The sequence below is a fragment of the Cetorhinus maximus genome, unplaced genomic scaffold (genome assembly GCF_964194155.1).
Source record: "Cetorhinus maximus unplaced genomic scaffold, sCetMax3.hap1.1 HAP1_SCAFFOLD_1046, whole genome shotgun sequence".
Taxonomy (NCBI): Eukaryota; Metazoa; Chordata; class Chondrichthyes; order Lamniformes; family Cetorhinidae; genus Cetorhinus; species Cetorhinus maximus.
The window spans coordinates 1-25,884 of NW_027596988.1; the positions used below are offsets into that span (position 1 = coordinate 1).

General features: G+C 58.7%; 1 protein-coding gene across 2 annotated transcripts in view; it reads left to right on the forward strand.

Annotated features, from left to right (window-relative positions):
* Nucleotides 1-204: 204 nt before the first annotated feature.
* Nucleotides 205-25,884, forward strand: part of LOC144675613 (immunoglobulin kappa light chain-like) — a 51,549-nt gene continuing 25,869 nt past the window's right edge. Inside the window, exons 1-8 of one of the 2 annotated variants that reach the window (XM_078536256.1) lie at nt 205-425; nt 1,310-1,516; nt 3,896-3,965; nt 4,707-4,853; nt 9,487-9,546; nt 11,588-11,764; nt 12,793-12,984; nt 22,584-23,991. In XM_078536256.1, coding sequence (XP_078392382.1) covers nt 234-425; nt 1,310-1,516; nt 3,896-3,965; nt 4,707-4,853; nt 9,487-9,546; nt 11,588-11,764; nt 12,793-12,984; nt 22,584-23,164 — 1,626 coding nt within the window. In that variant the 5' untranslated portion in view covers nt 205-233 and the 3' untranslated portion in view covers nt 23,165-23,991. Of the gene's footprint in view, nt 426-1,309; nt 1,517-3,889; nt 3,966-4,706; nt 4,854-9,486; nt 9,547-11,587; nt 11,765-12,792; nt 12,985-22,583; nt 23,992-25,884 lie in introns of those variants that run through there. The other variant, XM_078536257.1, reaches the window with a different exon arrangement.

Below are 25,884 nucleotides of genomic sequence, written 5' to 3' on the forward strand. Positions count from 1 at the left end.
TGCTAGTTGGGTAGCTGCTTTCAAAGGGCTGGCAGGGGGCATGATGGGCCTAATGGCCTTCCTTCGGTGCTGTTATCATCCTGTAGTTATCCGACCCCCCTCTCCCCCCCGCCAAAGGAGCGGGTTTCCTGCAATGCTTGACCTGGCTGCTGCTCCCCCCCCGTTAACTAAGGATGTTTCTCTGTGCCGTCCACTCGCAGGCTGATGTCCTGGTCGTCCCGATTGACCGCAACATGGACACGACTTCGACCGCGGTTTCCCGGGCGATTTTCGCCAAGAGCCCAAGCCTGAGGTCACGTCTGAAGGAAGCCCTCACCGTCCGCCCAGGCCTGGTCAGGCAGCTCGATGTCACATCTGATGCCTGTTTGCGTTGCAAGTACCTTTACTTTGTTCTTCAAGATCCCGGCCGAAGCCCAGCCCAGCAGGTAACTGGACTCTTTACGGTCAAACATAAGCCTTGCAGTATTATTCTGGGATCGTTTCCACCCCCCCGGCCCGGTGGGGAGTCGCTGGGGACTAAACGGGGAGCCAGTCTTCCTGTAGGCGGCAGGCAGCACCCGCTCATCCGTCGGTTTGTGCGTCTTGTCCATGAGTTCCCCATCTCCCCACCCCTCCCGCCATCCCTCCGTCCATCCATTCGCGCGCCTGTCCATCTGTCCATCCTTCCGACCACCCAGTCATCCGCCCGCCCGCCCCTCCGGGTATCGGTTCGCACGTCGCTCTGGTCCGCCCATCTGCTCTCCGTCCATACGTCCACTTACCGGACCTACCGTCCCCGCAACCCCCCTCACTTCTCTCCATCTGTGCATTCATTAGTCCACCCGCCCGTCCGTCCGTCCTCCCTTCCTTCCTTCCTTCCGGGCGTGGGGGAGGCGATGGCGCAGCAGCAGCGTTGTTTGCTGGAATGGTGGCGACGCAGAGACCCGGGTTCAAATCCCGCCAGGGCAGGGTGGGTGGGTGGGATTTGAATTCGACAAAAACCCGGAATGAAAACCCTGGTGACGGCCGTGAAATCCCGCGAACGGGTTAAAAAGAATTCCTCCATCCATCGCGCTCCCCCCCACCCACCCACCCACCCACCCATCTCCGTCTCTCCCCTCCCTCCGTGTCCAAAAAAAAAAGGGTTCAGGATGAGGCTGGTGTGCCCGCTGGAGAAAGCAGGGACTGGGGGTGGTGTCGGGTCAGAGCCGTTGTATTGGGTCCGTCACTTGGGCGGCGCCCAAAGGCGATGGGATGGGTTTGGAGCATAACCGATTGGCCGTCCTCACCGCTGGTTCTTCTCTCTCTCTCCCCCCCCACCCTCCACCAGCCGCTTGGCCTCGTGATCAGGGCCTGCCTCGAGCTGTGCGACCAGGCATCGCTCTCCTCCATCGCGTTCCCTGCTTTCGGTGACCCCAAGGAGGCCGCGGCCAGAGCGCTGGTGGGAGAAATCCAGAGCTTCAAGGAGCGCGGACAGCCCGGGTGGATAAAGAGCGTGCGGATCGCTGTCCCTCCGTCCGATCGATCCGGGGCGGAGGTGAGTTGTCAGCGCTGCCAAGGCGCGCTCCGGCGAGCGGGCTCAGGGGAGGGGCGGACCGCAGGGACAGCGTGGAGGCCGTTCGGCCCCTTGGACCCTGCGCTCCCATGAAGTTCGATCGCGACTGATTCAAGCGCACCTTGTTCCCAGATCCCCGGATCTTAAGGGAACGTAGTGGCTGTTGAGCTCAGCTTGGGTATTTTCCCTGCGCCCACCCAGCCTCAGCGGCGTTCCAGCTGTGGGAACATCGGGATCCCCACTCCCCCTGAGTGGGTAGCCGTGCTTCCTGACAGTGGGATATCGGGATTCCCACTCCCCTGAGTGGGTAGCAGCGCTTTTCCCCTCTCCCTCTTTCCCTCTCTCTCTTTCCCTCTCCCTCTTTCCCTCTCCCTCTTTCCCTCTCCCTCTTTCCCTCTCTCTCTTCCCCTCCCTCTCTTTCCCTCTCCCTCTTTCCCTCTCCCTCTTTCCCTCTCCCTCTTTCCCTCTCCCTCTTTCCCGTCTCCCTCTTTCCCCCTCCCTCTTCCCCCTCCCTCTTTCCCTCTCCCTATTTCCCTCTCCCTCTTTACCTCTCCCTCTCTCTTTCCCCCTCTCCCTCTCGCTTTCCCCCTCTCCCTCTCGCTTTCCCCCTCTCCCTCTCTCTTTCCCCCTCTCCCTCTCTCTTTCCCCCTCTCCCTCTCTCTTTCCCCCTCTCCCTCTCTCTTTCCCCCTCTCCCTCTCTCTTTCCCCCTCTCCCTCTCTCTTTCCCCCTCTCCCTCTCTCTTTCCCCCTCTCCCTCTCTCTTTCCCCCTCTCCCCCTCTCTCTTTCCCCCTCTCCCTCTCTCTTTCCCCCTCTCCCTCTCTCTTTCCCCCTCTCCCCCTCTCTCTTTCCCCCTCTCCCTCTCTCTTTCCCCCTCTCCCTCTCTCTTTCCCCCTCTCCCCCTCTCTCTTTCCCCCTCTCCGTCTCTCTTTCCCCCTCTCCCTCTCTCTTTCCCCCTCTCACTCTCACTTTCCCCCTCTCACTCTCGCTTTCCCCCTCTCACTCTTTCCCTCTCTCTCTTTCCCTCTCTCGCTCTCTTGCTCTTTCCCTCTCTCTCTTTCCCTCTCTCCCTTTCCCTCTCTCCCTTTCCCTCTCTCCCTTTCCCTCTCTCCCTTTCCCTCTCTCCCTTTCCCTCTCTCCCTTTCCCTCTCTCCCTTTCCCTCTCTCCCTTTCCCTCTCTCCCTTTCCCTCTCTCCCTTTCCCTCTCTCCCTTTCCCTCTCTCCCTTTCCCTCTCATACTTTCCCTCTCTCCATTTCCCTCGCTCTCTTTCCCTCGCTCTCTCTCTTTCCCACTCTCTCTCTTTCCCTCTCTTTCCCTCTCTCTCTCGCTCTCTCTCTCTCTCTCTCGCCCCCTTTCGCTCCCCCTCTCCTCAAATAGATTTAATCAACTTAAAACACTTCGATAAGATCATCGGAGGGTCAGTGCTGAGGGAGTGCCGCACTGTGGGAGGGTCAGTGCTGAGGGAGAGCCGCACTGTGGGAGGGTCAGTGCTGAGGGAGAGCCGCGCAGTTGGAGGGTCAGTGCTGAGGGAGCGCCACACTATCGGAGGGTCAGTGCTGAGGGAGAGCCGCACTGTGGGATGGTCAGTGCTGAGGGAGAGCCGCACTGTCGGAGCGTCAGTACTGAGAGAGTGCCGCACTGTGGGAGGGTCAGTGCTGAGGTAGCGCCGCACTGTCGGAGGGTCAGTACTGAGGGAGTGCCGCACTGTGGGAGGGTCAGTGCTGAGGGAGAGCCACACTGTCGGAGGGTCAGTACTGTCGGAGGGTCAGTACTGACGGAGAGCCGCACTGTGGGAGGGTCAGTGCTGAGGGAGAGCTGCACTGTAGGAGGGTTAGTGCTGAGGGAGCGCCGCGCAGTCGGAGGGTCAGTACTGAGGGAGAGCCGCACTGTCGGAGGGTCAGTGCTGAGGGAGAGCCGCGCAGTCGGAGGGTCAGTGCTGAGGGAGAGCCGCACTGTCGGAGGGTCAGTGCTGAGGGAGCGCCGCACTGTCGGAGGGTCAGTGCTGAGGGAGAGCCGCACTGTCGGAGGGTCAGTGCTGAGGGAGAGCCGCACTGTCGGAGGGTCAGTGCTGATGGAGCGCCGCACTGTCGGAGGGTCAGTACTGAGGGAGCGCCGCACTGTCGGAGGGTCAGTGCTGAGGGAGAGCTGCACTGTCGGAGGGTCAGTGCCGAGGGAGCGCCGCACTGTCGGAGGGTCATCACCGCACCCCCCCACCCCGCCGTCTTGGGGCCGGGATGTACCCCAGGCTGCAGAGGGCACAAGGTCAATGTCTGACCCATGGCCCAGGACTGATCGGTGGTTCCAACTGACCGCAGTTTGTGGACCCCGGTGAGAATGATGAGAGGTTTCTTTATCTTCGCAGTGTCTTCGCAAAGCCCAGCAGGAGATACAAACCAGTTCGACCGGCGGCAGGAGTCAGGCTGACGGAATAGGTGAGCGGGCAGAAAGAGGATATTCCTCATCTTCCTCCCGGATTTTCTACCAGCAACAACAAGGGGATGGCTTTACATATCCAGTTGGAAAGGCTTGCGGTGGAGATCCCTCGAATGTTGTGGTTTTGTTTTAATCATTCTTGAGATGTGGGCTTCGCTGGCCGGGCCCAGCACTTATTGCCCCGTCCCTAATTGCCCCCTTGAGAAGGTGGTGGGTGAGCTGCCTTCTTGAACCGCTGCAGTCCCCTGTGTGGTGTAGGTAGACCCACGGCGCTGTTAGGGAGGGAGTTCCAGGATTTTGTCCCCTGTGTGGTGTAGGTACACCCATGGCGCTGTTAGGGAGGGAGTTCCAGGATTTTGACCCAGCGACAGTGAAGGAACGGCCGATATATTTCCAAGTCCGGATGGTGAGGGGCTTGGAGGGGAACTTCCAGGTGGTGGGTGTTCCCCATGTGTCTGCTGCCCCTTGTCCTTCTAGATGGTAGAATTCAGGGGAAACGTCTCCAACCCGGAGAGTGGGGGGAATGTGGGGAGCGACTGAAGCGAACAGTGTCGGTGTGTTGGGTGAAACGAGATGAGCAGCCGAAAGGGACTTTGAGGGTTAAATTGGGAGAGTTAGGTGAGGAAAGATGGGAGGAGGCCCAAGAGGGTCGGAATGGCCTGTTACCGGGGCGTTTTTCCGATGTAATCCTAGGTCTCTCACCAAGGGCACTAACATTTCCCATTTTACTCCTCTCCCAGGTGGCTTCTGTCACTCCCTGTCGATCTCCGAAGATGTGGCCAGGATGAATGTCGGGAATATCAAGCTGCAAATCTCCAAGGGCGACATCACCAAGGAAGCAACTGACGTCATTGTCAATTCGACGAGCAATACCCCTCCTCGAAACGGTAATGGTCTTCATAGCAACATCACAGCCCTCGCACCACTTCACACTTCCATAATGTTGACAGGAACACCGTCAATCTTCATGTACCATCGGAAAGACATAGCATCGGGTTAGATGCAGAGTGAAGCTCTCGCCGCACCATCCCCATCAAAAACACTCCCAGGACAGGTACAGCACGGGGTTAGATACAGAGTAAATCTCCCTCTACACTGTCCCTATCAAACACTCCCAGGACAGGTACAGCACAGGGTTACATACAGAGTAAAGCTCCCTCTACACTGTCCCCATCAAACACTCCCGGGACAGGTACAGCACGGGGTTAGACACAGAGGAAAGATCCCTCTACACCGTCCCCATCAAACTCTCCCAGGACAGGTACAGCACGGGGTTAAATACAGAGTAAAGCTCCATCTACACTGTCCCTATCAAACACTCCCAGGACACATACAGCATGGGGTTAGATACAGAGTAAAGCTCCCTCTACACTGTCCCCATGAAACACTCCCAGGACAGGTACAGCACGGGGTTAGATACAGGGTGGAGCTCCCACTACACTGTCTCCATCACACTCTCCCAGGACAGGTACGGCACAGGGTTAGATACAGAGTAAAGCTCACTCTACACTGTCCCTATCAAACACTCCCAGGACAGCTGCAGCACGTGGTTAGATACAGAGTAAAGCTCCCTCTACACTATCCCCATCAAACACTCCCAGGACAGGTACAGCACGGGGTTAGATAGATAGTAAAGCTCCCTCTACACTGACCCCATCAAACACTTCCAGGACAGGTACAGCACGGGGTTAGATACAGAGTAAAGCTCCCTCTACACTGTGTCCATCAAACACTCCCAGGACAGGTACAGCACGGGGTTAGATACAGAGTAAAGCTCCCTCTACACTGACCCCATCAAACACTCCCAGGACAGGTACAGCACGGGTTTAAATACAGAGTAAATCTCTCTCTACTCTGTCCCCATCAAACACTCCCCGGACAGGTACAGCACGGGTTTAAATACAGAGTAAATCTCTCTCTACTCTGTCCCCATCAAACACTCCAGGACAGGTACAGCACGGGGTTCAATACAGAGTAAAGCTCCATCTACACTGTCCCTATCAAACACTCCCAGGACACATACAGCACGGGGTTAGATACAGAGTAAAGCTCCCTCTACACTGTCCCCATGAAACACTCCCAGGACAGGTACAGCACAGGGTTAGATACAGAGTAAAGCTCCCTAGACACTGTCCCCATCAAACACTCCCAGGACAGGTACATCACGGGGTTTGATACGGAGTAAAGCTCCCTCTACACTGTCCCCATCAAATACTCCCAGAACCGGGACAGTACGGGGTTAGATATAGAGTAAAGTTCCCTCCACGCGATCCCCATCAAACACTCCCAGGACAGGTACAGCACGGGGTTAGATACAGGGTAAAGCTCCCTCTACACTGTCTCCATCAAACTCTCCCAGGACAGGTACAGCACGGGGTTAGATACAGAGTAAAGCTCTCTCTACACTGTCCCCATCAAACACTCCCAGGGCAGGTACAGCACGAGGGGGAGATACAGAGTAAAGCTCCCTCTACACTGTCCCCATGAAACACTCCCAGGACAGGTACAGCACGGGGTTAGAGACAGGGTGGAGCTCCCACTACACTGTCTCCATCACACTCTCCCAGGACAGGTACAGCACGGGGTTAGATAGATAGTAAAGCTCCCTCTACACTGACCCCATCAAACACTTCCAGGACAGGTACAGCACGGGGTTAGATACAGAGTAAAGCTCCCTCTACACTGTGTCCATCAAACACTCCCAGGACAGGTACAGCACGGGGTTAGATACAGAGTAAAGCTCCCTCTACACTGTCCCCATCAAACACTCCCAGGACAGGTACAGCACGGGTTTAAATACAGAGTAAATCTCTCTCTACTCTGTCCCCATCAAACACTCCCCGGACAGGTACAGCACGGGTTTAAATACAGAGTAAATCTCTCTCTACTCTGTCCCCATCAAACACTCCAGGACAGGTACAGCACGGGTTTAAATACAGAGTAAATCTCTCTCTACTCTGTCCCTATCAAACACTCCCAGGACACATACAGCATGGGGTTAGATACAGAGTAAAGCTCCCTCTACACTGTCCCCATGAAACACTCCCAGGACAGGTACAGCACGGGGTTAGATACAGAGTAAAGCTCCCTAGACACTGTCCCCATCAAACACTCCCAGGACAGGTACAGCACGGGGTTTGATACGGAGTAAAGCTCCCTCTACACTGTCCCCATCAAATACTCCCAGAACCGGGACAGTACGGGGTTAGATACAGAGTAAAGCTCCCTCTACACTGTCCCCATCAAACACCCCCAGGACAGGTACAGCACAGGGTTAGATACAGAGTAAAGCTCCCTCTACACTGTCCCCATCAAACACTCCCAGGACAGGGACAGGATTGCATGAGGCCTCTGTTATTGGTATTTCTTGAGGGTCAGTAATATCTCTTCCAAGCTTTTTGTGTGCTCCTGCCTAGTGTTTGTCTTGTTGATGCACCTTAGTAGCACTGGAAATGTTAGTGTGCAGAATGAGGCCATTCAGCCCATCGTGTCTACGCCAGCCAAAATGAGAAAAGGGCACTAGCCGCTCTTTCTAATCCCGCTTCCCTGCCCCTGGTCCGTAGCCTTGCAGGTCCCAGAGCTCCCGATGCAGATCCAGCTCCCGTTTTCAATAAGTTGAGCGTTTCAGCCTCAACCCCCAGCTTGGGCAGTGAATTCCAGACACCCACCACCCTCTGGGTGATCAAGATCTTCCTCATGTCCCCCCCACTAATCCTTCTACCAATCGCCTTAAATCTATGCCCCCACCCCCACCCCCTGCTGCTTGACCCCTCAGCGAGGGGGAAACAAGCCTTTCCCGCCTACCCTATCTCGGCCCCTCATCATTTTGTACACCTCAGTCAGGTCACCCCTCAGCCCCCTTCTGCTCTCAGGGAAAGGACCCCCAGCCTGTCCCCATCTCTCCTCCTAGCCGCAGTTTTCCAGCCCTGGTGACCTTCTTGCGAAGCTCCTCTGCTCTCTCTCCAGAGCGATTATGTTCTTCCTGTCACAAAATTCCAGCGGTGGCCTAATCAGCGTTTTATACCGTCGCATCATTACCTCCCTGCTTTTGTATTCAATACCTCGCCCAATAAAGGAAAGCAGCCCATATGCTTCCTCGACCACCTTGTCCTGCCACCTTCAGCGACCTGTGGACGTGCACTCCAAGCTCTCTCGCTTCCTCAACCCCTCTCAAACACTTCCCGTTTATTGAGTGTTCCCTTGCTTCATTTGCCCTCCTCGAATCCATTGCCTCGCACCTTTCCACATTGAACTCCATTTGCCACTTCTCCGCCCGCTCAACCGAACCATTGATATCATTCTGCATGCGACGGCTCTCCTCTTCACCGTCAACTACGCGGCCAATTTTTGTGTCATCTGCAAATTTCCCAATCATGCCTCCCACATTTAAGTCTAAATCGCTAACGTGTACAACAAACAGCAAGGGCCCCCCCAACACGGAGCCCTGTGGAAACAGCTTTCCACTTGCAAAGACATCCATCGACCATTGCCCTTGGTTTCCTGTCACTGAGCCAGTTTTGGATCCAGCCTGCCACTTTCCCCTGTATCCCATGGGGATCTCACTTTCCTGACCGGCCTGCCAAGCGGAACCTTGTCAAATGCCTCACTGAAGTCCATGTAGACACCATCCACCGCGCTACCCTCATCAATCCTCCTTGCTACTTTCTCAAAAAAATTACAAGTTAGTCAGACACGATCTTCCCCCGAACAAAACCCTGATCAACCTGTGCCTTTCTAAGTGGCGTTTATCCTGTCCCTCAGAATTGTCTCCACTAATTTGCCTGCCACCGAAGTCAGTCTACAATTGTCCGGCCTATCCCTCGCACCCTGTTTCAGTATCGGTTACAACGTTCGCAGACCTCCAATCCTCTGGTGCCTCGCCTGCATCTGGTAAGGGTTGTAAAACGACCCTCAGAGCATCCACCAGGTCCTTCCCTGGCTTCCTTCCAACAGCCTGGGACACAATCCATCCAGCCCTGGGGATTTACCCACCTTCAAGGATGCCAGTCCCTCCCCCAGTACTTCCTCTCTCACTTGTGCTGATGGTATCTCGTGCTTCACACTCCTCCTCTTTCGCTAGAACGTCTGCATCGTCTCTCTCTCTCTCTCTCCTCGGCGAAGACGGGGGTGGGGACGAAGAGCTCATTGACAACCCTGCCCACGTCTTCTGCATTAACCCACAAGTTACCGTGTCCATCTCCTGACAGGCCCTACCCTTTCCTTAGTTATTCTCTTGCTCTGGATGTCGCTGGTAAAACACCTCTTTGATTTTACCCGCCAATATTTTCTCGTATCCTCTCTTTGCTTTGCCAGTTTCCGTTTTTACTTCCCCCCTGGTACTTTCTGTGCTCCTCGAGGCGATCCACGGAATATTGCGACTGTCATAAGCTCGTCATCCTAACCCAGGATCTCTCCCCCCACCACCCCACCCAGGTTGGCTGGGAGGGTGCTGCTACGTCTGTCGGTTAGCTCTTCTACTCAGTTGTCCTGATTTAATTTTGTTCCCTCTTTCTCCTTCAGGTGTCTCACATGCGATCGCCACTGCGTCCAAGCTGCATTTTGAGCACAAACTCCAATCTGGTAACTCTGCTTTTCATTCAGAGGGCAGGCCGTGTTTACAATTCAAAGGTGGGGCCGGGGGGAACGAGCTTTAGAATTTCAGAGAGGCGCTGCATTCGGACAGCAGCGCAGTAGCGCCCTGGACTGTCAGGCCGAGACTGTCGGGCCTGAGCTGTCAGTCCCAGGCTGCAGGGCCCAAGCTGTCAGTCCCAGGCTGCAGGGCCCGAGCTGTCAGTCCCAGGCTGCAGGGCCCGAGCTGTCAGTCCCAGGCTGCAGGGCCCGAGGCTTGTGGGCCTGGACTATTGGGCCCGGGCTGTGAGACTCTGAGCTGCCAGGCCCCGAGCTGCCAGGCCCCGAACTGCCGGGCCCCAGGCTCCCGGGCCCCGAGCCTACAGGCCCCGATCCTCCAGGCCCCGATCCTCCAGGCCCCAGGCTGCCAGGCCCCGAGCCTCCAGGCCCCAGGCTGCCAGGCCCTGAGCCTCCAGGCCCCAGGCTGCTAGGCCCCGAGCCTCCAGGCCCCGATCCTCCAGACCCCGATCCTCCAGACCCCGGGCTGCCAGGCCCCGATCCTCCAGGCCCCGATCCTCCAGGCCCCGATCCTCCAGGCCCCGATCCTCCAGGCCCCAGGCCTCCAGGCCCCGATCCTCCAGGCCCCAGGCCTCCAGGCCCCGATCCTCCAGGCCCCGATCCTCCAGGCCCCGATCCTCCAGGCCCCGATCCTCCAGGCCCCGAACCTCCAGGCCCCGATCCTCCAGGCCCCAGGCCTCCAAGCCCGGATCCTCCAGGCCCCGATCCTCCAGGCCCCAGGCCTCCAGGCCCCAGGCCTCCAGGCCCCGATCCTCCAGGCCCCAGGCCTCAAGGCCCCGATCCTCCAGGCCCCGATCCTCCAGGCCCCGATCCTCCAGGCCCCAAGCCTCCAGGCCCCAGGCCTCCAGGCCCCGAGCCTCCAGGCCCCAGGCTGCCAGGCCCCGATCCTCCAGGCCCCAGGCCTCCAGGCCCCGATCCTCCAGGCCCCAGGCCTCCAGGCCCCGATCCTCCAGGCCCCAGGCCTCAAGGCCCCGATCCTCCAGGCCCCGATCCTCCAGGCCCCGATCCTCCAGGCCCCAAGCCTCCAGGCCCCAGGCCTCCAGGCCCCGAGCCTCCAGGCCCCAGGCTGCCAGGCCCCGATCCTCCAGACCCCGAGCCTCCAGGCCCCAAGCCTCCAGGCCCCAGGCTGCCAGACCCCGATCCTCCAGGCCCCAGGCTGCCAGGTCCCGATCCTCCAGGCCCCAATCCTCCAGGCCCCAGGCTGCCAGGTCCCGATCCTCCAGGCCCCGATCCTCCAGGCCCCGATCCTCCAGGCCCCGAGCCTCCAGGCCCCAGGCTGCCAGGCCCCGATCCTCCAGACCCCGAGCCTCCAGGCCCCAGGCTGCCAGGCCCCGATCCTCCAGACCCCGAGCCTCCAGGCCCCAAGCTGCCAGGCCCCGAGCCTCCAGGCCCCAGGCTGCCAGACCCCGATCCTCCAGGCCCCAGGCTGCCAGGTCCCGATCCTCCAGGCCCCAATCCTCCAGGCCCCAGGCTGCCAGGTCCCGATCCTCCAGGCCCCGATCCTCCAGGCCCCGATCCTCCAGGCCCCGATCCTCCAGGCCCCGATCCTCCAGGCCCCGAGCCTCCAGGCCCCAGGCTGCCAGGCCCCAGGCTGCCAGGCCCCGATCCTCCAGGCCCCAGGCTGCTAGGCCCCGAGCCTCCAGGCCCCGAGCCTCCAGGCCCCGAGCCTCCAGGCCCCGGGCTGCCAGGCCCCGGGCTGCCAGGCCCCGATCCTCCAGGCCCCGATCCTCCAGGCCCCGATCCTCCAGGCCCCGATCCTCCAGGCCCCGATCCTCCAGGCCCCGAGCCTCCAGGCCCCGAGCCTCCAGGCCCCGAGCCTCCAGGCTCCAGGCTGCCAGGCCCCAGGCTGCCAGGCCCCAGTCTGTGAGGCCAGTCGGAGTTTGGGATGTGCTCAGTTGAACAGAGGGAAGAAAGTTGTGGGGTTATTGTTCCGATATTGCCTGAACTTACTCCCCCGTCTCTTTCTCACTCCCAGCTGACCTGAAATTCGGGAAAATCTTGTTGACAGGGCCGGGCAAGTTGAAATGTAAAAAGATCATGCACGTGTGTGGACACGATGACCTTAATGGGATACAGATGGCAACAGAGAGCGTGCTGCGCGAGTGCATCAAGATGAGTTTTGAATCCGTCGCTTTCCCAGCAATTGGCACAGGTAGGAATCCGATATCGAGCAGACATTCTCAACTATCTACATCGACTGTGGCCCAGATAGGCAGCGATCCCCTCTCAACCTCCCTGCCTCCGAGGCCAAAGCCTAAGGGAGAGCCGCACTGTCGGAGGGTCAGTGCTGAGGGAGAGCCGCACTGTCGGAGGGTCAGTGCAGAGGGAGAGCCGCACTGTCGGAGGGTCAGTGCCGAGGGAGCGCCGCACTGTTGGAGGGTCAGTGCCGAGGGAGCGCCGCACTGTCGGAGGGTCAGTGCTGAGGGAGAGCCGCGCTGTCGGAGGGTCAGTGCTGAGGGAGTGCCGCACTGTCGGAGGGTCAGTGCTGAGGGAGAGCTGCAATGTCGGAGGGTCAGTGCTGTGGGAGAGCCGCACTGTCGGAGGGTCAGTGCTGAGGTGGCGCCGCACTGTCGGAGGGTCAGTACTGAGGGAGTGCTGCACTGTCGGAGGGTCAGTACTGATGGAGTGCAGCACTGTCGGAGGGTTAGTACTGAGGGAGCGCCGCACTGTCGGAGGGTCAGTACCAAGGGAGCACCGCACTGTCGGTGGGTCAGTACTGAGGGAATGCCGCACTGTCGGAGGGTCAGTGCTGAGGGAGAGCAGCACTGTCGGAAGGTCAGTGCTGAGGGAGAGCCGCACTGTTGGAGGGTCAGTGCTGAGGGAGAGCCGCACTGTCGGAGGGTCAGTGCTGAGGGAGAGCCGCACTGTCGGAGGGTCAGTACTGAGGGAGCGCCGCACTGTCGGTGGGTCAGTACTGAGGGAGAGCCGCACTGTCGGAGGGTCTGTCTTGAGGGGGTGCCGCACTGTCGGAGGGTCAGTGATGTGAGGTGGTTCTGCCCTTCGGGGCTGGGTAACATGCTCCATGGCCAGTATTTTGAAGAAATCCAGGCTTTGGAGATTTCTGTGAGAGCCCAATAATCATGCGCCCCCTCTCAGATAGCATTAAACCCCCCTGCCAGCCTCATCGCCATTGTCCGCTTTTGCCTTTGACTCTTCCCCCTTTAACTTGCTGACCTGCAGGAAGTGGTAAATTACATCCAAGCCTAGTGGCCAGAATGATGACTGACGTCATCGCCTCGATAGCCCAGGATTTCCCATCCGGCCCTCTCCAACTGGTTTGCATCGTCGTCTCCGACCGCTTCATTTTCAACAGCTTCACAGACGCTTTGGCCAAGCGACTGCAGGAGGCCTCAGCTGCCAGCACTCTGAATGGTAAGTCCTTCCATCTCTCTGATTAACCTCACCCATACACACACACACACACACACACATACCCCAACACAGCCTTTGACATCCCCGAGGTGTTTCAAACACCCTGTAAAACCGGGCTCAAGCTTTCCGATCTGGTGTGATCCTTGCCAAGATACAGCTACCCCTGGTGAATAACCAGCCAGCCAGTAAACCCGACTTCCCAGGGCAGCCGAGGCCAGGCAGCAAGCGGCTCAGCCTGGACCCAGGGGTGCATTACAACAACTTCTACCACCACTTGCATTGGTTTAGCACCTTTGAGATGAAAACACCCTCACACACACACAATCACACTCACACACACGCAGTCTCACACGCGCGCACACACACGCATTCTCTCTCACACACGCACCGTCTCGCACGCGCGCACCGTCTCGCGCGCGCACACAGTCCCGAGCGCGCGCACACAGTCCCGAGCGCACGCACACAGTCCCGAGCGCACGCACACAGTCTCGCGCGCACACGCGATCACGCACATACGCAGTCGCAGACACACAATCACACACAGACACACACTCGCATGCTGTTGTGCACGCACAATCACACTCATGCTCACACAAACACACAAGATCACTCTCACAATTCGACAATCACACTCTCACACACAAACACGCACACACAGTCACACACGCACACAATCACACACAGTTGCACACGCTTGGACACACACGATCACGCTCATACACACTCACACACGCACACGCAGAGTCACACACACACAATCACACATACACAGTCTCACATGCACACAATCACACACAGAGTCGCACACCTACACACACACACACGCACGCAGAGTCACACGCACACATACAGTCTCACACACACATAATCTCACTCACATACATGCACAAATACAAACGTGCCAATGGGGGAGCGATGGGAATCAGGGGTACACGAGAGGCCGGAATTGGAGGGGTGCAGAGATCTCAGAGGCTGAAGGAGGTTACAAAGATAGGGAGGGGTGTAGGGGCTGGAGGAGGTTACAGAGATAGGGAGGGGTGTAGGGGGAAGGAGGAGGTTACAGAGATAGGGAGGGGTGTAGGGGGCTGGAGGAGGTTACAGAGATAGGGAGGGGTGTAGGGGCTGGAGGAGGTTACAGAGATAGGGAGGGGTGTAGGGGGAAGGAGGAGGTTACAGAGATAGGGAGGGGTGTAGGGGGAAGGAGGAGGTTACAGAGATAGGGATGGGTGTAGGGGGAAGGAGGAGGTTACAGAGATAGGGAGGGGTGTAGGGGACTGGAGGAGGTTACAGAGATAGGGAGGGGTGTAGGGGCAGGAGGAGGTTACAGAGATAGGGAGGGGTGTTGGGGCTGGTGGTGGTTACAGAGATAGGGAGGGGTGTAGGGGGAAGGAGGAGGTTACAGAGATAGGGAGGGGTGTAGGGGGAAGGAGGAGGTTACAGAGATAGGGAGGGGTGTAGGGGCTGGAGGAGGTTACAGAGATAGGGAGGGGTGTAGGGGGCTGGAGGAGGTTACAGAGATAGGGAGGGGTGTAGGGGGAAGGAGGAGGTTACAGAGATAGGGAGGGGTGTAGGGGGCTGGAGGAGGTTACAGAGATAGGGAGGGGTGTAGGGGGAAGGAGGAGGTTACAGAGATAGGGAGGGGTGTAGGGGGCTGGAGGAGGTTACAGAGATAGGGAGGGGTGTAGGGGGAAGGAGGAGGTTACAGAGATAGGGAGGTGTGTAGGGGGCTGGAGGAGGTTACAGAGATAGGGAGGGTTGTAGGGGCTGGAGGAGGTTACGGAGATAGGGAGGGGTGTAGGGGGCTGGAGGAGGTTACGGAGATAGGGAGGGGTGTAGGGGGCTGGAGGAGGTTACAGAGATAGGGAGTGTGGTGAGGCGATGGGGAAATTTGAACTCTTGGCTGTGGCTGCCGGAGGGGGACTGGCCTCTGGTGAGGGGACACGGGCCTGGAGGGAGCAGCGACACTGGGTGTGTGTTTGGAGATCGTCAGCATTGACACTGGGTGTGTGTTTGGAGACGGGGAGCAGCGACTCTGGGTGTGTGTTTGGAGACGGGGAGCAGCGACTCTGGGTGTGTGTTTGGAGACGGGGAGCAGCGACACTGGGTGTGTGTTTGGAGACTGGGAGCAGCGACACTGGGTGTGTGTTTGGAGACGGGGAGCAGCGACACTGGGTGTGTGTTTGGAGATCGTCAGCATTGACACTGGGTGTGTGTTTGGAGACGGGGAGCAGCGACTCTGGGTGTGTGTTTGGAGACGGGGAGCAGCGACTCTGGGTGTGTGTTTGGAGACGGGGAGCAGCGACTCTGGGTGTGTATTTGGAGACGGTGAGCAGCGACACTGGGTGTGTGTTTGGAGACTGGGAGCAGCGACACTGGGTGTGTGTTTGGAGACGGGGAGCAGCGACACTGGGTGTGTGTTTGGACACGGGGAGCAGCGACACTGGGTGTGTGTTTGGAGACGGTGAGCAGCGACACTGGGTGTGTGTTTGGAGACTGGGAGCAGCGACACTGGGTGTGTGTTTGGAGATGGGGAGCAGCGACTCTGGGTGTGTGTTTGGAGATGGGGAGCAGCGACACTGGGTGTGTGTTTGGAGACGGGGAGCAGCGACACTGGGTGTGTGTTTGGACACGGGGAGCAGCGACTCTGGGTGTGTGCTTGGAGATGGGGAGCAGCGACACTGGGTGTGTGTTTGAGGACGGGGAGCAGCGACACTGGGTGTGTGTTTGGAGACTGGGAGCAGCGACTCTGGGTGTGTGTTTGGAGACGGGGAGCAGCAACTCTGGGTGTGTGTTTGGAGACGGGGAGCAGCGACTCTGGGTGTGTGTTTGGAGACGGGGAGCAGCGACACTGGGTGTGTGTTTGGAGACTGGGAGCAGCGACTCTGGGTGTGTGTTTGGAGACGGGGAGCAGCGACTCTGGGTGTGTGTTTGGAGACGGGGAGCAGCGACACTGGCTGTGTGTTTGGAGACGGGGTGCAGCGACACTGGGTGTGTGTTTGGAGACGGGGAGCAGCGACACTGGGTGTGTGTTTGGAGATCGTCAGCATTGACACTGGGTGTGTGTTTGGAGACGGGGAGCAGCGACTCTGGGTGTGTGTTTGGAGACGGGGAGCAGCGACTCTGGGTGTGTGTTTGGAGACTGGGAGCAGCGACACTGGGTGTGTGTTTGGAGACGGTGAGCAGCGACACTGGGTGTGTGTTTGGAGACTGGGAGCAGCGACACTGGGTGTGTGTTTGGAGACGGGGAGCAGCGACACTGGGTGTGTGTTTGGACACGGGGAGCAGCGACACTGGGTGTGTGTTTGGAGACGGTGAGCAGCGACACTGGGTGTGTGTTTGGAGACTGGGAGCAGCGACACTGGGTGTGTGTTTGGAGATGGGGAGCAGCGACTCTGGGTGTGTGTTTGGAGATGGGGAGCAGCGACACTGGGTGTGTGTTTGGAGACGGGGAGCAGCGACACTGGGTGTGTGTTTGGACACGGGGAGCAGCGACTCTGGGTGTGTGCTTGGAGATGGGGAGCAGCGACACTGGGTGTGTGTTTGAGGACGGGGAGCAGCGACACTGGGTGTGTGTTTGGAGACTGGGAGCAGCGACTCTGGGTGTGTGTTTGGAGACGGGGAGCAGCGACTCTGGGTGTGTGTTTGGAGACGGGGAGCAGCGACTCTGGGTGTGTGTTTGGAGACGGGGAGCAGCGACACTGGGTGTGTGTTTGGAGACTGGGAGCAGCGACTCTGGGTGTGTGTTTGGAGACGGGGAGCAGCGACTCTGGGTGTGTGTTTGGAGACGGGGAGCAGCGACACTGGCTGTGTGTTTGGAGACGGGGTGCAGCGACACTGGGTGTGTGTTTGGACACGGGGAGCAGCGACACTGGGTGTGTGTTTGGAGACGGTGAGCAGCGACACTGGGTGTGTGTTTGGAGACTGGGAGCAGCGACACTGGGTGTGTGTTTGGAGATGGGGAGCAGCGACTCTGGGTGTGTGTTTGGAGATGGGGAGCAGCGACACTGGGTGTGTGTTTGGAGACGGGGAGCAGCGACACTGGGTGTGTGTTTGGAGACGGTGAGCAGCGACACTGGGTGTGTGTTTGGAGACTGGGAGCAGCGACACTGGGTGTGTGTTTGGACACGGGGAGCAGCGACACTGGGTGTGTGTTTGGAGACGGTGAGCAGCGACACTGGGTGTGTGTTTGGAGACTGGGAGCAGCGACACTGGGTGTGTGTTTGGAGATGGGGAGCAGCGACTCTGGGTGTGTGTTTGGAGATGGGGAGCAGCGACACTGGGTGTGTGTTTGGAGACGGGGAGCAGCGACACTGGGTGTGTGTTTGGACACGGGGAGCAGCGACTCTGGGTGTGTGCTTGGAGATGGGGAGCAGCGACACTGGGTGTGTGTTTGAGGACGGGGAGCAGCGACACTGGGTGTGTGTTTGGAGACTGGGAGCAGCGACTCTGGGTGTGTGTTTGGAGACGGGGAGCAGCAACTCTGGGTGTGTGTTTGGAGACGGGGAGCAGCGACTCTGGGTGTGTGTTTGGAGACGGGGAGCAGCGACACTGGGTGTGTGTTTGGAGACTGGGAGCAGCGACTCTGGGTGTGTGTTTGGAGACGGGGAGCAGCGACTCTGGGTGTGTGTTTGGAGACGGGGAGCAGCGACACTGGCTGTGTGTTTGGAGACGGGGTGCAGCGACTCTGGGTGTGTGTTTGGAGACGGGGAGCAGCGGCACTGGGTGTGTGTTTGGAGACTGGGAGCAGTGACTCTGGGTGTGTGTTTGGAGACGGGGAGCAGCGACTCTGGGTGTGTGTTTGGAGACGGGGAGCAGCGACACTGGCTGTGTGTTTGGAGATCGTCAGCATTGACACTGGGTGTGTGTTTGGAGACGGGGAGCAGCGACTCTGGGTGTGTGTTTGGAGACGGGGAGCAGAGACACTGGGTGTGTGTTCGGAGATGGGGAGCAGCGACACTGGGTGTGTGTCGGAGACGGGGAGCAGCGACACTGGGTGTGTGTCGGACACGGGGAGCAGCGACACTGGGTGTGTGCTTGGAGACGGGGAGCAGCGACTCTGGGTGTGTGTTTGGAGACTGGGAGCAGCGACTCTGGGTGTGTGTTTGGAGACGGGGAGCAGCGACTCTGGGTGTGTGTTTGGAGACGGGGAGCAGCGACACTGGCTGTGTGTTTGGAGACGGGGTGCAGCGACTCTGGGTGTGTGTTTGGAGACGGGGAGCAGCGGCACTGGGTGTGTGTTTGGAGACTGGGAGCAGCGACTCTGGGTGTGTGTTTGGAGACGGGGAGCAGCGACTCTGGGTGTGTGTTTGGAGACGGGGAGCAGCGACTCTGGGTGTGTGTTTGGAGACGGGGAGCAGCGACACTGGCTGTGTGTTTGGAGACGGGGTGCAGCGACTCTGGGTGTGTGTTTGAGGACGGGGAGCAGCGACACTGGGTGTGTGTTTGGAGACTGGGAGCAGCGACTCTGGGTGTGTGTTTGGAGACGGGGAGCAGCAACTCTGGGTGTGTGTTTGGAGACGGGGAGCAGCGACTCTGGGTGTGTGTTTGGAGACGGGGAGCAGCGACACTGGGTGTGTGTTTGGAGACTGGGAGCAGCGACTCTGGGTGTGTGTTTGGAGACGGGGAGCAGCGACTCTGGGTGTGTGTTTGGAGACGGGGAGCAGCGACACTGGCTGTGTGTTTGGAGACGGGGTGCAGCGACTCTGGGTGTGTGTTTGGAGACGGGGAGCAGCGGCACTGGGTGTGTGTTTGGAGACTGGGAGCAGCGACTCTGGGTGTGTGTTTGGAGACGGGGAGCAGCGACTCTGTGTGTGTGTTTGGAGACGGGGAGCAGCGACACTGGCTGTGTGTTTAGAGATCGTCAGCATTGACACTGGGTGTGTGTTTGGAGACGGGGAGCAGCGACTCTGGGTGTGTGTTTGGAGACGGGGAGCAGAGACACTGGGTGTGTGTTCGGAGATGGGGAGCAGCGACACTGGGTGTGTGTCGGAGACGGGGAGCAGCGACACTGGGTGTGTGTCGGACACGGGGAGCAGCGACACTGGGTGTGTGCTTGGAGATGGGGAGCAGCGACTCTGGGTGTGTGTTTGGAGACTGGGAGCAGCGACTCTGGGTGTGTGTTTGGAGACGGGGAGCAGCGACTCTGGGTGTGTGTTTGGAGACGGGGAGCAGCGACACTGGCTGTGTGTTTGGAGACGGGGTGCAGCGACTCTGGGTGTGTGTTTGGAGACGGGGAGCAGCGGCACTGGGTGTGTGTTTGGAGACTGGGAGCAGCGACTCTGGGTGTGTGTTTGGAGACGGGGAGCAGCGACTCTGGGTGTGTGTTTGGAGACGGGGAGCAGCGACACTGGGTGTGTGTTTGGAGACGGGGAGCAGCGACTCTGGGTGTGTGTTTGGAGACGGGGAGCAGCGACTCTGGGTGTGTGTTTGGAGACGGGGAGCAGCGACTCTGGGTGTGTGTTTGGAGACGGGGAGCAGCGGCACTGGGTGTGTGTTTGGAGACGGGGAGCAGCGGCACTGGGTGTGTGTTTGGAGATCGTCAGCATTGACACTGGGTGTGTGTTTGGAGACGGGGAGCAGCGACTCTGGGTGTGTGTTTGGAGACGGGGAGCAGCGACTCTGGGTGTGTGTTTGGAGACGGGGAGCAGCGACACTGGATGTGTGTTTGGAGACTGGGAGCAGCGACACTGGGTGTGTGTTTGGAGACGGTGAGCAGCGACACTGGGTGTGTGTTTGGAGACTGGGAGCAGCGACACTGGGTGTGTGTTTGGAGATGGGGAGCAGCGACTCTGGGTGTGTGTTTGGAGATGGGGAGCAGCGACACTGGGTGTGTGTTTGGAGACGGGGAGCAGCGACACTGGGTGTGTGTTTGGACACGGGGAGCAGCGACACTGGGTGTGTGTTTGGAGACGGTGAGCAGCGACACTGGGTGTGTGTTTGGAGACTGGGAGCAGCGACACTGGGTGTGTGTTTGGAGATGGGGAGCAGCGACTCTGGGTGTGTGTTTGGAGATGGGGAGCAGCGACACTGGGTGTGTGTTTGGAGACGGGGAGCAGCGACACTGGGTGTGTGTTTGGACACGGGGAGCAGCGACTCTGGGTGTGTGCTTGGAGATGGGGAGCAGCGACACTGGGTGTGTGTTTGAGGACGGGGAGCAGCGACACTGGGTGTGTGTTTGGAGACTGGGAGCAGCGACTCTGGGTGTGTGTTTGGAGACGGGGAGCAGCAACTCTGGGTGTGTGTTTGGAGACGGGGAGCAGCGACTCTGGGTGTGTGTTTGGAGACGGGGAGCAGCGACACTGGGTGTGTGTTTGGAGACTGGGAGCAGCGACTCTGGGTGTGTGTTTGGAGACGGGGAGCAGCGACTCTGGGTGTGTGTTTGGAGACGGGGAGCAGCGACACTGGCTGTGTGTTTGGAGACGGGGTGCAGCGACTCTGGGTGTGTGTTTGGAGACGGGGAGCAGCGGCACTGGGTGTGTGTTTGGAGACTGGGAGCAGCGACTCTGGGTGTGTGTTTGGAGACGGGGAGCAGCGACTCTGGGTGTGTGTTTGGAGACGGGGAGCAGCGACACTGGCTGTGTGTTTGGAGATCGTCAGCATTGACACTGGGTGTGTGTTTGGAGACGGGGAGCAGCGACTCTGGGTGTGTGTTTGGAGACGGGGAGCAGAGACACTGGGTGTGTGTTCGGAGATGGGGAGCAGCGACACTGGGTGTGTGTCGGAGACGGGGAGCAGCGACACTGGGTGTGTGTCGGACACGGGGAGCAGCGACACTGGGTGTGTGCTTGGAGACGGGGAGCAGCGACTCTGGGTGTGTGTTTGGAGACTGGGAGCAGCGACTCTGGGTGTGTGTTTGGAGACGGGGAGCAGCGACTCTGGGTGTGTGTTTGGAGACGGGGAGCAGCGACACTGGCTGTGTGTTTGGAGACGGGGTGCAGCGACTCTGGGTGTGTGTTTGGAGACGGGGAGCAGCGGCACTGGGTGTGTGTTTGGAGACTGGGAGCAGCGACTCTGGGTGTGTGTTTGGAGACGGGGAGCAGCGACTCTGGGTGTGTGTTTGGAGACGGGGAGCAGCGACTCTGGGTGTGTGTTTGGAGACGGGGAGCAGCGACACTGGGTGTGTGTTTGGAGACGGGGTGCAGCGACTCTGGGTGTGTGTTTGAGGACGGGGAGCAGCGACACTGGGTGTGTGTTTGGAGACTGGGAGCAGCGACTCTGGGTGTGTGTTTGGAGACGGGGAGCAGCAACTCTGGGTGTGTGTTTGGAGACGGGGAGCAGCGACTCTGGGTGTGTGTTTGGAGACGGGGAGCAGCGACACTGGGTGTGTGTTTGGAGACTGGGAGCAGCGACTCTGGGTGTGTGTTTGGAGACGGGGAGCAGCGACTCTGGGTGTGTGTTTGGAGACGGGGAGCAGCGACACTGGCTGTGTGTTTGGAGACGGGGTGCAGCGACTCTGGGTGTGTGTTTGGAGACGGGGAGCAGCGGCACTGGGTGTGTGTTTGGAGACTGGGAGCAGCGACTCTGGGTGTGTGTTTGGAGACGGGGAGCAGCGACTCTGGGTGTGTGTTTGGAGACGGGGAGCAGCGACACTGGCTGTGTGTTTGGAGATCGTCAGCATTGACACTGGGTGTGTGTTTGGAGACGGGGAGCAGCGACTCTGGGTGTGTGTTTGGAGACGGGGAGCAGAGACACTGGGTGTGTGTTCGGAGATGGGGAGCAGCGACACTGGGTGTGTGTCGGAGACGGGGAGCAGCGACACTGGGTGTGTGTCGGACACGGGGAGCAGCGACACTGGGTGTGTGCTTGGAGACGGGGAGCAGCGACTCTGGGTGTGTGTTTGGAGACTGGGAGCAGCGACTCTGGGTGTGTGTTTGGAGACGGGGAGCAGCGACTCTGGGTGTGTGTTTGGAGACGGGGAGCAGCGACACTGGCTGTGTGTTTGGAGACGGGGTGCAGCGACTCTGGGTGTGTGTTTGGAGATGGGGAGCAGCGACACTGGGTGTGTGTCGGAGACGGGGAGCAGCGACTCTGGGTGTGTGTTTGGAGATGGGGAGCAGCGACACTGGGTGTGTGTCGGAGACGGGGAGCAGCGACACTGGGTGTGTGCTTGGAGACGGGGAGCAGCGACACTGGGTGTGTGTTTGGAGACGGGGAGCAGCGACTCTGGGTGTGTGTTTGGAGACGGGGTGCAGCGACACTGGGTGTATGTTCGGAGACGGGGAGCAGCGACACTGGGTGTGTGTTTGGAGACGGGGAGCAGCGACACTGGGTGTGTGTTTGGAGACGGGGAGCAGCGACACTGGGTGTGTGTTTGGAGACGGGGAGCAGCGACACTGGGTGTTTTTGGAGACGGGGAGCAGCGACACTGGGTGTGTGTTTGGAGACGGGGAACAGCGACTCTGGGTGTGTGTTTGGAGACGGGGAACAGCGACTCTGGATGTGTGTTTGGACACGGGTAGCAGCGACACTGGGTGTCTGTTTGGAGACCGGGAGCAGCGACTCTGGGTGTGTGTTCGTAGACGGGGGAAGCAGCGACACTGGGTGTATGTTCGGAGACGGGGGAAGCAGCGGACTAACCCAGGCTGCTTTTTCTCCCACAGCGGCCAGGAGCAACCCCCGGGAAGCGGCGGAGAAGCCGTGGAGCTTCGCGGAGGATCTGCCCGCCCTCATCCACGTCTACGGGCGGGAGCCGGCCGACGTGCAGGAGGCTCTGAGCCTTCTGCAGGGAATTCGCCGGGCCCACTTCATGGAGGCGTCCGTCACCCACCAGCGCCTGTCCCGCCTGTCGTCCGGCGAACGAGACGCGCTCCTGCGCCTGGCCGCCCAGCACCGCGTCCGCCTGACGCTGGAGGGCGGGAACCTGAGTGCGCGGGGCCAGACCTGGAGGGTGGAGGCTGTCCTTCACTCTGCCCTCCACCTGCTGGAGGAGGCGGACCAGCGGGAGTTCCAGGCGCTCCTGTCCGCGGTGCGCTGGAGCTACCTCACCCCCGCAGGGCAAGTGCCCTTCGATCCCCGAGCCAACTCCCAGCTGGAGGCCTGCTTCAGGGAGCAGAGCAGGGAGACGGTGGTCCAGACGGGGGGCCTCACGTTCTTCGTGAACCTGCATTCCTGGGAGGCCACAGTGAGCGAAAGTCAGGAGCAGTTTCAGATCAGGAGGGTGCCGGCCAACAGCACCCAGTAATCCGCATCGGAGCACTCGCTCTCCCTTCTGTTCACCCGCCACTTCCCCACCCCGCCCTGCTTTTTGGGATGAGACCATAAGACACAGGAGCAGAAATGAGGCCATTCGGCCCATCGAGTCTGCTCCGCCATTCCATCACGGCCGATAAGTCTCTCGACCCCCACTCTCCCGCCTTCTCCCCGTCACCTTTGATCCCCCCCCCCTTACCCAATCAAGAACCCTATCTATCTCCGTCTTAAATACACCCTATGGCCTGCACAGCCTTCTGTGGCAACGAATTCCAGAGATTCACCGCTCTCTCTGGCTGGAAGACGTTTCTCCTCATCTCTGTGTGCCAGCGCTCCTGAATCCAGGCCCCCCCCACCCACCCACACAGGGAGAGCCGTGACAGCTTGCAGCTGAGTGTGGAGCCGGAGTCTCTGCAGGGGGGGCACACAGCGGAACCGAGAGGCTCACGGCCGTCCCCTGCAGAGTCCGGGGCCCCGAGTGTGAGGGTCCCCGGCCACCAGCCGGACCGAGCGGCAGTGCCTGGATGCTGCAGCTGCTGCTGCGCACGAGGCCGGCACCAGTTTAAATCAGCCGAGGTCGACTTGCTCCTGGGCTCAGAGGGACGGAATGCACTTTAGATAGGTGCACGTGTCTTTGTTGGACAGAGCTCGGTATTTATACCCGGAGCGTTGCTTCCTTCCTTCCTGCCCGACCTGCGGAGGTGTCTCAGCGACGCTTTGATTTAATCGTAACCGTGCAGGAAATGTATTGGTCAAAAGGATATTCGTGTGAGCGTGTCACCCAGAAACTCTGGTGTCTCAATAAAGACTCCGCCCTGCACTTGTTACAGCTCTTTTTGTGTGGGTGTCGGTGTGTGAGTGTGACTGTGTGTGTGTGCACGTCTATGTGTGTGTATGCATGTCTGTGTGTGATTGTGACTCTGTGTGTGTCTGTCTGTATGTGTGCATGTGCGTGTCTGTGTCTGAGTGTAACTGTGTGTGTGTGTGTGTGTGTGTGTGTGTGACTGTGTGCGTCTGAGTGTGACTGTGTGTGCGCGTGCATGTCTGTGTGTGAGTGTAACTGTATGTGCTCGTGACTGTGTGGGTGTCTGTGAGTGTGACTGTGTGCGCGCATGCTTGTCTGTGTATGAGTGTAACTGCATGTGCATTTGACTGTGTAGGTGTCTGTGCTTGTGTGACTGTGTGTGTGTGTGCCAGCAGTCTGTTGTTTGAAGCAACAAGACAAATTCTAATGAGTAAGCACTCCAATACCAACCAGGGAAGGTATACAGCTGGGCGGTAAAGCTCTCTGTACACTGTCCCCATCAAACACTCCCAGGACAGGTACAGCACGGGGTTAGATACAGAGTAAAGCTCCCTCTACACCGTCCCCATCAAACACACCCAGGACAGGTACAGCACGGGGTTAGATACAGAGTAAAGCTCCCTCTACTCTGTCCCCATCAAACACTCCCACATGAAGTTAGATGAAGAATGAAGCTTCCTAGTGGTTATTTGAATGCATTATGAATGACAAAAAACTTGGATTTATATAGCACCTTGAATGTTAGAGAATGTTCACAAAAAGCTTCCCAAACAGAACTATCAAACAGAACCTTTGTCAGAGCCACATGAGGATCCATTCGGGATAGGTGACCATGGAGGGAGGTCTTCATGGATGCCTTAAAGCAGAGAGAGCGAGGCGGAGAGACACGGCACGATCGATGGAGCGATTAAACTTAGAGCCGGGCATGAGGCCTGAATTGGATGAGTGCAGAGATCACAGAATCACACAGCGCTGAAGAGGCCCTTCAGCCCATCGAGTCTGCACCGACACGTGACAAACACCTGACCTACCTACCTAATCCCATTTACCAGCACTTGGCCCCATAGCCTTGAATGTTATGAGGTGCCAAGTGCTCATCCAGTTACTTTTTAAAGGCTGTGAGGCTAACCCGCCTCCACCACCCTCCCAGGCAGCGCATTCCAGACCCTCACCACCCTCTGGGTAAAAAAGTTTTTCTTCACATCCCCCCCCACCCTAAATCTGCCCCTCACCTTGAACTTATGCCCCCTCGTGACTGACCCTTCAACTAAGGGGAACAGCTGCTCCCTATCCACCCTGTCCATGCCCCTCATAATCTTGTACACCTCGATCAGGTCGCCCCTCAGTCTTCTCTGCTCCAACGAAAACAACCCAAGTCTATCCAACCTCTCTTCATAACTTAAATGTTTCATCCCAGGCAACATCCTGGTGAATCTCCTCTGCACCCGCTCCAGTGAATCACATCCTTCCTATAATGTGGCGACCAGAACTGCGCACACTACTCCAGCTGTGGCCTCACCAAGGTTCTATACAACTCCAACATGACCTCCCTACTTTTGTCATCTATGCCTCGATTGATAAAAGCAAGTGTCCCCTATGCCTTTTTCACCACCCCCACGAACATGCCCCCTCCGCCTTCAGAGACCTATGGACACACACACGCCAAGGTCCCTTTGTTCCTCAGAACTTCCTAGTGCCATGCCGTTCATTGAATACTCCCTTGTCAAATTACTCCTTCCAAAGTGTATCACCTCACTCTTTTCAGGGTTAAATTCCATCTGCCCATTTGACCATCCCGTCTATATCTTCCTGTAGCCCAAGACACTCAACCTCAACTGTTAACCACCCGGCCAATCTTTGTGTCATCTGCAAACTTACTAATCCTTCCCCCCCACATAGTCATCTAT